This window comes from Vidua macroura, chromosome 11, assembly GCF_024509145.1.
Source record: "Vidua macroura isolate BioBank_ID:100142 chromosome 11, ASM2450914v1, whole genome shotgun sequence".
Classification (NCBI taxonomy): domain Eukaryota; kingdom Metazoa; phylum Chordata; class Aves; order Passeriformes; family Viduidae; genus Vidua; species Vidua macroura.
Genome location: NC_071581.1, coordinates 13,512,485 through 13,524,828, shown reverse-complemented (window position 1 = coordinate 13,524,828; position 12,344 = coordinate 13,512,485). Strand labels below are relative to the sequence as shown.

Genomic DNA, 12,344 nt, shown 5'->3' with positions numbered 1-12,344 from the left:
CAAGGTCTTGACAAATGTTTCTCAGACTTCTGATACCCAGGGAATACTTTGTTTTAGATGGGAATTGCAAGGGAGATGGCAGATATGGCCAAGCAGCCCTTACCCTGTGCAGCTTTTCTAGGAATGGTCAATAGAGCTATCATACAATACAACCCTTGGCTGGACTTCTGGGGCTCTTAGTCCTGCTGGGGTGTTGAGAAGGGGAGAATGGGCAGAGCACACAGCTGTTGTGCAGTTTCCCTTGTAAACCATTCAGGAATCACAAAACTTTGCCTCCCCTGCACTCCCACGCCATGGAGCAAGCTGATGAGGAAGAGGATGTGGAATATTGTGGAATATAATTTGGCACCTCACTTATTCTGATGCAGATGAGCACAAGACTTCAGGAGCAGCAGTCATTGATGGTTTGGTGCCTTCTGATTGGTGCTGCCCAGTTATTGACTGTGAGGAGAGCCATTTTCAGATGCTTTCCATCAAAGTGTTACTACTCCTCATAGTTCTGATGGACAGCAACCAGCCAGGAATTATGTGATTTTGGCAGCTTAGTGCCAGATCTTATAGAGGTATAACCTGACAGGAAGCCTGGATGTGTCATCTCTGTTTCCACTTATATAGGCAGTAACACTGATGCAGCAAAGGAAGTACAAATAGTTTTAGTTTTCTTGGATTGAAAGATCTTTGCCTCAGAAATCAAACTCTGGTGTGGCCAGTGGAGACTCTGTTAATTCACCTTCCTTAAACTTACAGTATTTGTGTCTTTGTTGTTCCAGGTGTACAAAGAAGGTTCACTTTTCTAGGTGACCCAGCATTGCCTTTCATGTGTCCAGAAACAAGAGCCTAGATTAAAAAATGTAAATGAGATTTATTCATAGTGTATATAGTTATCAAACCTCATGATAACAGCATCCCATGAGCCTGTATTCTTGTGAATAAGTTGTGTTTCCCTCTTGTAATAGACTTGTCCTTGTTTGGTTCTTGCCTGTGTTAAGATTGCTGGAGTTTCTGCATACTTTGAAGTGTCTTGTTTCTGTATCCATGAAGGATTTATCATCAAATCCATGTCAAAGCAAGACAGAGAAGTCCTGATTCAATAAATGATGTTTTCTTTGGTGACATGGGGCCAAATATCCTTTCTGCTGTGCAGGACTCACAATGATCCTAAAGCAGCCCATAGAGTTACAAACTTACACCTCAGGAAGTCTGAGGCAGAAAGGTGTCATCCCTCAATGCCTGATTGAGAGCCATTTTATGTTCAGCATTTTTTACCTTCTCCTTCTGTTTAGTTCCTGCTCTACCACTTAATGTAATGCCTGTTTATTGCAGACTGCTTTTAGTTTGGTCCTTTTAAAAGCTCCCTGAGGCACGATGATGCCTAGAAATTAATGTATTCCCTTCCTGCACACCCAGCAGATGTGTGTATATTGAGTTAGTGTCTCTAGTGTTTAGCTAATTTCTCTTCAGAGCATGGTTGAATCACTGCTACATACCAAACCCATTTGTGGCCTTTCCTCTAACTACAGGGAGGTAGATTTATATGCACAATATTTTTAGCTGTAAGTGCCAAGGGCTTGTGTGACTTGCAGATTTTTATAAAATCACTAAACATGCTGTGCTATTGGAGAGCACAGCTCCTGGTGCTGAACGTGGCTGGATTCAGCAGGAGTGTGTGTAGGGCAGCCTTTGCATCCCAAGACCCTGAAGTGCTTTCTTTTGCCATCTTTGCCCACCCATCCTTTTCTTACTGGTTGGAATAGAAGTAGTCTTTGAAGAGATTACTGCTGGTTGAAAAGCTGAGACTTTGGTTAACATGCTAGGTAAAAACATCCTTGCTAAGAATTAACATGTATTCCAGTTAACTGTATTCCTGTTTCTCCTTCTCTAATTGGGACAAAATACTCTCCTAATGTTCACAATACTCAAAGCCATGATTGTTACATCTCAACTGTGGATGAGGTCACTCATTTTACATGTAAATGGTGACACCTTATTTTCCTTCAAGAAATGGTGCTCTCTCCACAGATTTGCAGACCTTTATATCATAATCCCTCTTGTTGAGGTAGCCACCAGAAGTAAATCTTTGGAAGAGTATTGGTCCTGTCCTGCTCTTCCAGTTCTACCATAAAGCAAAGTGCCACCATGCAGAGAACTGAAAATGCCAACTTCAGGCTGCACTGAGTTTACCAAGGTAAGACATCTTAAGCACGATTTCCTGGAAACCCCCCCAGCCCCTTATGGTAGACAAAGTACCCTTCCCACTATACTAAAAATAAAAAGACTCAGCTGTTCAAGTAAAGTCTTTTAAAAAATATAGATTTATTTTAAGCACACGAAACATCAGGAAAGGCACAATTATAAACAGAGAAAGTAAAACATGGCAATGAACTTGTGGCCAGACTGCAAGCAATAACTTAGAGGCAGAGGTTACCATTTCACATATGAAAACCTGCTGAAAGTTGGTTATTATTGGTACTAGACAGTCTAGGCTTTGCTCATCTCAGTTTTAATTTGAAAATATCTTCTCATTTCATCCCTTCCAAGTTTTTATTGAGAAGTATTTGCCTAAATAGTGTATAGTATTTTAAATAGTGCATAAAGTGCATTCAGATAAAGGATGGAAAAAGGTAAAGGCCCAATTTCCAGTGCACTAGAGAGGACCGAGGCAAAACATATTCAAATAATTGACTAGGAAGAGCTTAGTTTTGAACCAAGCCCCAAGAACACTGAGTAATGGCACAATAATGCAAATATGGTTTCTAGGAGACAGCTTCAGATAGATACTAAGTACTAGAACTATGGTTTGACAGCATATTTGCCTTTCAAGCTTTGTAGAACAAGGTCACATTCCTCTGTTGATAATTGCGAGAATAAAAAAATACGCTGAAGTTTGAAATGCTCCTCCCAATGTGATCCTGAACAGTTGTTACTGTAAACATGGTATTTATTTTGAAATAGTCCATTAATTCTTAGGTCTTACTACCTGCATTTTCCTCTAGACTGTAAGCTGCTATCTTGGAATTCCAATTTATTTTTTGTTGTTAGAAGTGCAGCCATTTCCATCTGTCACCAGCCTTTAGGCCTAAAATGGTTTTTGTTAACATCAGTGAACCAGCATGTCTTGTTCAGAAGCTTAGGCTTTCTGGTTCATAAGTAGTTAAGGGCAATCTAAGGACAGCCAAAAAACATAATCTTCAACTCTCAGCTTCCTGTAACTCATTTGTGTGTCTCAGAAACTTGAAAATATCTAAGTGATATTGCAAATTAAAACACTCCAGCATAATTTTTTTTCCCTTAAGTCATGTCGGGGATGTAGAGGAATTGAGCGGCACCAAAAATACCACTTGTTTTTAGACAAGTGGCCTCCTCAGTCTCCATTCTGAGAGGTCACTGCTGGAGCCTCGTACCTCTTAGCACACCTGTTACTTTTGTGGAAGCATGATCTTGGAAGACATTGAACAACATCCCAGTACTGTGATACTGACATTAAGGATTGACAGTGGTTTTCCCCTTACAATCAAACAGGAATAACTCCTCCTGATATGAAAGTAAAAAAAAAAAAAAAAAAACAAACCAAAAAGAAAACCCAAAACAAAACAAAACAAAACAAAAAAAAAACACCCACTTTTTTTTTTTTTAAGTTTTAACTTCCATCTCTACTTTACATCAGTTGTGCTTATAAACAGCTGGGGAAAAAATTCTTAACGAATTGAATTATTTAACTCTTCTCAGTCATCCTTTTTGTCAGAGGTACTTGAGCTATCTTCTTCACTGCCTTCAGGACAGACTTTATTTCTTGCAAGTGGTGTTGTTTCTGAGACCAGGGCTGTGCTTCTAACTGGGCTGTGTTTGCCTTTGAGTGGCTCAGTGTCATGATCCTCAAACATACCTAACTGGTGTCTCTGTAGATCTATGTATGTAGTAAACAATGAGGCATATTCTGGATGCTTGAGTGCAAAGTTCTTGAACTCCTCTGAAAAACATTAAAAAACACAGATACTATAGTGCAGCAACAGAATCAAAGAAAATTTCAGTGCCTGCTTCTTTCACTGAAGCTGATCTCCAGTTAGGTTCCCTTTAAGGAAACCCAGGAGTATCACACAAAATATCTAGGTCTGTGCTTCAACAGTTATCCCCAGAAACAACATATGAGAACCATCAGGGAATTTGAGGGAATTAAAAAAGGAAACCCCTTGTCAATATGACTGTCAGAGTATTCTTTCTTACAAAAGGAGTAGCTTACCATAGGAGAGCTTCCCGGTTTCATCTGCATCTATTTCTTTAAAGAGCACAGAAACATCAAGCTCAGGCAGCCCCAGTGCTGACTGAATGATAGAAGCAAACTCATTTTCTGTTATAGTGCCATCCTCATCCATGTCAAAGAGCTGGAAGAGACAGAACATGTAGAAATACTTTGGCATCACTTTGCCTATGAACCCTCTGTGCACATTAGCCACTCATGGTGGCTTTCCAGCACTCAGGAGATCTGTGAACAATGCCTGGGATTTGAAGAGCCTGGGATAAGACTAAGCAGACGCTTTGCAGAGCAATGTCCATACTACAGCTGGGAAGAGAACATTCTACCAGAACAAACAAATAAACCTCATAGTGTTGGTTCACTGATAAAATAATATAAAACTGATAAAACATAAACAAAGATGTATGCTTACTGTCACCATGAGCTATGCTAAGAGTCTACTGGATTCAGCCAGTCTATACTGGAATATCTTAGATTTTAGTTTCCATTTTTGTTAGGTTATAGCACATCTGCTATCAGATTAAACTTGCTATCATAGTTTATGCTCTGACATACCTAAATTTTAGTGTATGTGATTGATCACTCACTAAGGAACTAATTATAATTAACAAGGAATTTTGGTTCCTGGAATGCAGGCAGTTGATGTACACTGATCATCCCATCCTGGCCAGTGCAGTGACAGTAACCATCTACTATGAATCACTCCTAGAGAAATACAAGGGATGGATGGCTGTAATTCTTAAATACTTGCTACAGGCGAACTTTGCCATTGTGAAGGAAAAGACATTTATTGGCACTGAAAACAAGTAGCAAAAGGAACCCACAGTTCCATTTTGGACTGAAACAGGCTTTTACCAGCTAAACCAGTTGTTTTGTGCTGAAACTGGAAATTAAAACAAATTACTGATTTTATAATCAGCATGCTTGTTAACATACTGAACAGTATAATCTAGGAAACAACACAATGGAACAGCAATAGCTGCTAGGCTTGCTTCTTCATAGGAATCTGTACTGATGAAAGATCCCTAAAAATGAACAAATCACCTTGAACAGCTCTAGTGCTTATCTGAAAAGAAGCTAGTGGATATAATGGATTGCCACAAAGCCTCTGGTACTTCCCAAGTATGCATCAGTACTAGGAAGCACCCAGTTTATAATGAACATGAGTGGTATCTCAATCTGTTGTTCAATAGAGTTTGTAAGACCAGACTAATGGGTAAAACAACTGGATCTGTGTCAAAGAGCTACTGAAAAAAGAGCCAAGGATTCACAACATGGGCACGCCTGGTCATGTATTGTCTGCATGTACCTGAATGTGAAAGGAGCTACTGCTCCTCGACTGCTTGTACTATCAGGGCACCACAGGAAAAGCCAGCAGCTCTTAGATGCAGTCCAGTTTTCAATGTGCCAGTCCTGAACAGCCCTTGATTTTTTTTCTCCCTCCTCTTTGTTAAGAACAATGACTCTAGTGAGGCTTGACCCACAAGAGGATATTATTCCATCTATTGTGACCTTGAAGAATCACAGCAGAAAAAAAACCTCAGGCAAAAAAAACTACAAGTGGTGCTGAATAATTTTTGGAGTTAGCCTGCCAAGTTACATATTCATTAGTGCCTTCAGATGGCTTTTGAAACCCTTCTCTATGATGCCTGCAATTCTTCCCCTCCCTTTCACACTCTAAATGTCAATTGGTTTAAGAGAATTACTCACATTTGCATAACAGATTGAAGCTATAAACTTATGATTTGAAAGCTAACAGACTTACAGTCAGTCTTGATTTGTCAGGTTTGTAGATTTACACTAAATTGAACTTACCTTAAATGCCATCCGAATAGTCTCCTCTGTGTTGGCTGAGTTACAAAGAATAGACAAACCAATTACATACTCTCTGAAGTCGATGGTGCCATCTCCATTCTGTAACCCAAACATGCATGGCAGTAGTTATAGTTAATACTGCAAATCACTTTAAAAGCTTTTCTGTAAATCAAACACAACACATGCACTAAGACAGTTTACAATACTTGAGGTTTTTGTTCTTCCTGGGAAAAAAACCTAAGAGCTCACTAAATCCGTAATACAATGGCTGGAGTAGCAATAATTCGTGTTTTCAATAGTTACAAACTGGGTATAAATTCCTATTTTATGAACAAACAAAACACAAACAAAAAGATTTAAAACAACTTCAAGTTTTTCTTTAGTACGTGACTTTCAGGAAGGCTCTAAGAGTAACTGGAATTCATGTGTTTGAGATAACTGTAGCAGCGCATGCAGCACTGGCACTTGCTGAAGTTTAGAGACCAATACAACACAGTGCAGAAACAACAGGCCAAGAGTGAGGCTTGTTGCTTTGAGTTTGAACCTTCAGCAATAAAATATATGTCAGTGAAAGGACAACCAAATCTACCTGGTTTATCTTAAGCTTTCCTCTGAAGCCTATGCACTGCCCTGCATGCTCTTTGGAAGCCAATGCACTCCTCTACCTTTTAAGCCAGAAAGGCAAGGAATTCATTGGAACAGCCTCTGTAATAATTGCAGTTTTGATCTGAATAAACATTTCAATGCATTAACTACAAAGCTACATCAACAAAACATTTGAAGCTTGCTTTAATGGGATTTGTGATTAATTCTGTGTAAACTGCATTATATTTGCAGACAGGATCAGTAGTGCTTCTGTCACCACACTGGAAGTTTCTTGAGTGTTTTGGGGAACATCTCTCTGGGCAAAAGCCACCTGCAAATCTTATATGGTGGGAGACAGAGCAGGTAATGACAGATAATAGAGATGACAAGCAGTTCATTGTTTTGAATATTCACAATAAGGGCATACATCAAAAATGTTTTAAAAGCAAACTGAAGTGTAAAGCAGAGTTCCCTTTGTGGATAATATGTTTTGCATTTCAACAAGAAAAACATTTTCTTAGAAAGTGGAGTCCCTACATATGAGAACAACACAAAACTTTTCCAGCCAAGTGAGAGAGGGGTGGTCAGCTGTGTAAATCTGCAGCAAAGAGCCAGACCAGGATTCTATTTCTGGCTCTCCTACCAACTTCTAATGCCCACTTGAGCATACCAACCTTAACCTTTCTGCTCTTGGTTTTCTGCTGCTGAACAGTGCAATATGCCAGGGGAGAATATTAAGACTGCTCTGTAGAGTGCTTTGAAAATTTTGGATGCTATGAAACAGGGATTTCAGTAATTGAATTTAGATTTTCAGATAGTTCTTGATTAACAAAATATGCGTAATAATATAATGAAGTCAGTATTACTAACCTGTCATCATCAAGCTATTCACAAGATTTAAAACTTCTAAGATATAATTTTATTTAGCCTCCAAAACCAATGCAGAACTCTTTTGCATAGACAACTGCCATTCTCTTTATATTGATGGTCTAACCAATCTTTTTGATTGACCTTTTAATTGACTTTGAACATCTTGTACTTCAGAAACCTGTGAATTTCAGGTAAACTTTTGAGCACAGATATAAGCTATGAACTTTTAAGTTACTTTCATGGGTGTTTAAGGGTTATAACTTTTGACAGTTTTTAATCATTAGAAAAGGACAATGTTGTCCCATATACATTTTTACAATTTGTTTTATTTACAAGTCTGAGCTCTCATTGTGGTGCAGAGCTTGACTTTCAGTATTTTGTCTGCATTGTAGTTCTCAGAGGTAACAGACTTAACTTTAAAGTGTAACATTACAAATATAAAGTCTTAAAACAACCAAAGCAAGAGTGCAGATAATTGTTCAAAGTTCCACAGAATATTATTTTTGGACAGTTTTGCAGGCTGTATTCTTAGCAAAGGATTGTTTGATGTGATTAGAATATTTTAAAAATTTATTTTCAAAGTCAAGAATATGTATCACAGTAAAAGAATTGGGAAATAAACTTTAAAATAATTTAATTAAAAACAACTTCTGAAAGAAGTTAACACAGCTGTGGCTGCACATGGAAATATGACAAGAAAAAAAGACAAAATAAAGGTCATATTACTTTCATTAAAGTGCGAAAACTCAGGAATCAAAACTGAGTGCAGTCAGACAGAACTCCAGCCATTTTAGTAGGAAATAAAGCCACTATGCTTGCAAGATCATGTTGTGACTAGTTCTACTAAACTCTAGGATGCTGGCTAACTTCCAAATGCTCTGGCATTCTGGTTAAGGAGAAATGATGGGGTTGCTGCCTGGGAAAAGAAATGGAAGTTAAACTGAAAATATGGGAAAACTTTAAGTGCAACACCACAGCAAAAAGCACTTGTAATTTTCTTTCTATGCATATCTAGCTGTGTTTGCAGCCTATGTACCCAAGAATATTTTTAGGAAGCAACGTGGGAGCTAAGCTCCAGTTCTCTAAATGGTAAAGTAGAACATCAGAATTTGGGTATTTGTAGTTACGCTACACAAAACAATCAAAACATAATGTAACCTTAACAACTCTTGTTTTCTTTACGGAAGCCAGCGTTCTGCTACTATTTTCCCTATAGTGTGCTGTGGTAACGGGGGTTTTGTTGTTAGTTTTTTTATATAATACAGTAAATCTCAGACTTTGGAAAACAACAAAGTTGCACTGTTACAAGCATTCTCCATTTAGATTTGCACAGGGACTGCAAGCCAGATGCAGTATAAAGCTTAAAGTACTACTGCATCAATACTTTTGAGAAGGATATCACACTTTACCTCCTGCTCACTTTTCTATTACTCAGAGCCCAAATGGCACTACGTGGCACAATGGATAACTGAGTGCTTTTCCACTGAAGAACTGGGAGGAGGCTGAATGCTGTTAGGAAGGAATTAGCCTCTTTCCTCTGGGATAGTATGAATATTTTTCTGTTTGCTACTAAACAAAGCACAGGAGGAGAAAGGTTTGGGCACAAATTTTAAAGTCAGTTTCAAGTAAAAGGTTTCTGCAAGTATACCAGGGAGGATATCTCATCAATTTGAAAAATAATATTTGTCAAGTGTAAGTGCAAGATTTAGAAAACAAAGCTATGGAAATTTACAAACCAAACCAACCCACGGTACCCCATTAACATGCAGATGGCCTGCAGGTATTGGAGTGGTATTTCTCAATGACTCACTGCTGTGTCCCTGGGGAAGGGCAGGGGCATGAGGACTCTCACATCTGGAGACTGTCTCTAGTGCCAGGCTGCCGATTTAACTCATCTTTTCACATTCCATCCAGCTCACACACACAAGAGACAATTTTCATTTAAAGCAGCAGAGCCTTGCCAAGAAATCTGCCTTGTGCAAGACCTGTTTTGATCAACAATGTAATCCTTAATTCAAAGAAATGCACTTTTGACAGTTCATGTTATTCCTTTTATTTTTTTACTCAGAAGTTGACATCTTAGCCAAAACTGCATAACTACCTTGAGTGGGATGCTGCACTCTGTGTAAATTTCACTCAGATGGCCAAAGGTTGACTTTGGCTCTCTGTCTGCTAAGTGACTGCATAATTATTTCAAGTTTCGCTAAATATAAATGTAGTATTTTAAGTTGTTTGCTTTAGGCTTGAAGGAAAGAGAGAAAAGACTAGTTCATGGAACTGTAGAAAGGAGATCATTGCAGAAGTAGTCTCATGTAAGTCTTCAATTTTGTCCTGGCCACCAAATAGAACTGACAGTAAAACTGAGGTTTTGCTTCAGCAGCTAAGCATGAAAAAGCAGAAGTAGAAAGGAAATTGAATGATTATGTAAGTTCACTGATCATTACAGTTATTGCAACTCTAATGTTCCCCTTGTTAGAAATAACTGCACAAGACTCTACCAGTGACTGCCTTCAGGCAAACAGCCTTTATTCCAGCTTAGTGACTGCTGGCAAATCAGAACAGCAATATCAACACCAAACAGAAGCTTTTTTATATAATAGTTATACAAACCACGTTACATGAAAAAGTAACTAAGCTTTGATCTTTCCAATATATTGGATCTTTCCACATATATTCCCTAACCTTAGAATCTAGAATTTTCTGAACTTATGCAACTGCCCAATCAACAACCTACACAGACCCCTCAGAGAAGCAGACTAGTGCATGCACAAGAGGAATCACTTGAAGCTGAGCCATCTACCAGTAGCTACATCCTTAGAAAGACAAAAGGCAAAGACTACAGTTGTGTAGCAGAGGAGTGTAGTCCTCCAGCTGTATCTTCCATACAAAGCCACTTCTTTGCCACACCTTCACGAATACATGGTCAGCTGCAGCCAGTCTTCAATGGTCACTCTGATGTGCCCACTTCCATCTTGGTCCAGGGCCTTGAAGGCCCGGAACATGCTGTCCAGGCGCACCAGGCAGCTGATGAAGCTGTTGAAATCCATGCTGCCATCCTCGGCGGCGTACCTGCGCACGATCAGCTGGCACAGCTGCTCGTTCAGCTGGAACCCCGCAGCTTTCAAGGCGTTTGGCAGCTGGGCTCTCCCAACAGCGCCTGACTGACCAGCATCGTACTGCTTGTACACACATTGCCACTTCTTGACGTTGTTCCACAGATACTTGAACTCCTCAAATCCCAGTTTGCCGCTTGCATCGCTGTCCATAACGGCGACCATGCTACGGCAGGTGTCCAAGCTGAAGCCATCCGCCTTCAAGTCTTGGTGTCTGGAAAGGACTTTGTTCAGGATGTCCCTTAGCTCGGTGGCACACACTTCCATATCATCTCCAGCCAGCTGGGCAAACAGGCGACGAAATTGTCTGATCTCATCACTCTCCTGAGCTTCCACATTTGTAAAATGATTGTGAGGAGGTGGAGGTGGCTCTGGATTATACTGAGCTGCTGCTTCACTTATAAGGTTGACGAGACCTCCAACAAGTAGTCCTCCAATATTCCCTGCACCTCCACCTCCTGTTAGCAGCCCTCCAAGGCCACGTGCAAGGCTTCCTCCACGACTACTACCACTTCCTCCACTCAGCAAAGCTTTAGCAAGGAACATTGTGAAGATTTTCTGAAGTGAGACACTCGGAGATCCAGTGTTCTGTAGCTCTCTGAAGCTGTTTTGTGTCTGACTTGGGTGTGGGCAAAACACAGCTTATCTGCATGCTTAGGCTTCGTCGTGTCTGTGCATGTTTCTGGCTGCCAGTTATGTCTCACTAGTTTCTGTCGGGTGTTGATACGCCCCTATTTCTTTTCTTCTTTGCATTGTTTGTTTATGTGATTTGAGGAACCATTTTAGAGAAAAAAAATAATGAGGTTGAAACCCACAAAGCAGAAGTCTCAGAATGCTTGTGCTCATACCTGAAGCAATTTGAAAACAGCTCTATTAAATGAGTGTGACTGTTCCTCAGTTGTGCTGATCTCCTTAAAGGTGAATGCAGCCTTGCACTTTGTTTTTACAATCTTTTATTCCCTCAAAATTTTAATGAATTGAGCATTACTTTGCTAGTTCTAGTCATTGATGTTGCACCATATAAAGAAAGTGAAAGGAGTATGATTGCCCTTAATTATTCTGGCTGCCACTGCACATTTCTGATGTAGGTACTGTGCTTCAGGACTGAGAGTACATGCCTCAGGAGCCAATAGTCCAAGATGGGGAGGCAGGAATGACAAAAGGATGAGTACCTAGCTCTGCTAGAGCTTCAAGGCATTCAGCAGATCAGGACATATGTTTGACTCTTTCCTGTTTTAGAGCTTGTAAAAACTTTTTATGTGGAAAAATCCTGAAACAGTTTTAATCAGCATATACCATGGCATCCCAAGGACAGGTGTACTGCTAAGGCTAACTGATCAGGAAGAGTGATGGTGAGTTGGGAAAGCTCTTATGGTAAGAGAAAACGTCCAGTCCACAGGCTCTTGCAGGACAACAGGCTGCGTGCACTGCAGCACATGTGGAGGCCTAGAAGTAAGAGTAATTCTATCTCTGCTCTAGTCTTTGATGCTTCTGGTACAGAGAGAAATGCAGCCATTTTTGTCATCCTCAGAGAGGAGAGAATTGGACAGATTAGCACTGACTAGGGGTAAAGCCTTAATGATCATCTTAACACACAGCCCCCTTTATGGCCAGAGAGAAGCAAGAGGAGTCTCTGTAAAGTCTAAGAGCACCCTTTACAAGCACAGCAGGAGCACTGCAGTGTTCCAGTTAACATTCCAGTTAGCTTC

The 12,344-nt window shown here is 39.9% G+C and overlaps 2 protein-coding genes across 2 annotated transcripts in view; both read right to left on the bottom strand.

The window, feature by feature from the left end:
* Window positions 1-2,293: 2,293 nt before the first annotated feature.
* Window positions 2,294-12,344, bottom strand: part of LPCAT2 (lysophosphatidylcholine acyltransferase 2) — a 29,671-nt gene continuing 19,620 nt past the window's right edge. Inside the window, exons 12-14 of the mRNA XM_053987544.1 lie at window positions 6,068-6,166; window positions 4,238-4,379; window positions 2,294-3,967 (exon numbers count right to left, since the gene is read on the bottom strand). Of these exons, the coding sequence (XP_053843519.1) occupies window positions 3,723-3,967; window positions 4,238-4,379; window positions 6,068-6,166 (486 nt within the window). The 3' untranslated portion in view covers window positions 2,294-3,722. The remainder of the gene's footprint in view (window positions 3,968-4,237; window positions 4,380-6,067; window positions 6,167-12,344) is intronic.
* Window positions 10,024-11,355, bottom strand: CAPNS2 (calpain small subunit 2). Its single transcript, XM_053987545.1, has one exon. It carries the CDS (start codon window positions 11,179-11,181, stop codon window positions 10,432-10,434), a length of 750 nt encoding a protein of 249 aa, XP_053843520.1. The 5' UTR covers window positions 11,182-11,355; the 3' UTR covers window positions 10,024-10,431.

Bases quoted from the DNA above. Each gene is read 5' to 3' on its own strand.
- CAPNS2 (XM_053987545.1), bottom strand. From the start codon at position 11,181: ATGTTCCTTGCTAAAGCTTTGCTGAGTGGAGGAAGTGGTAGTAGTCGT.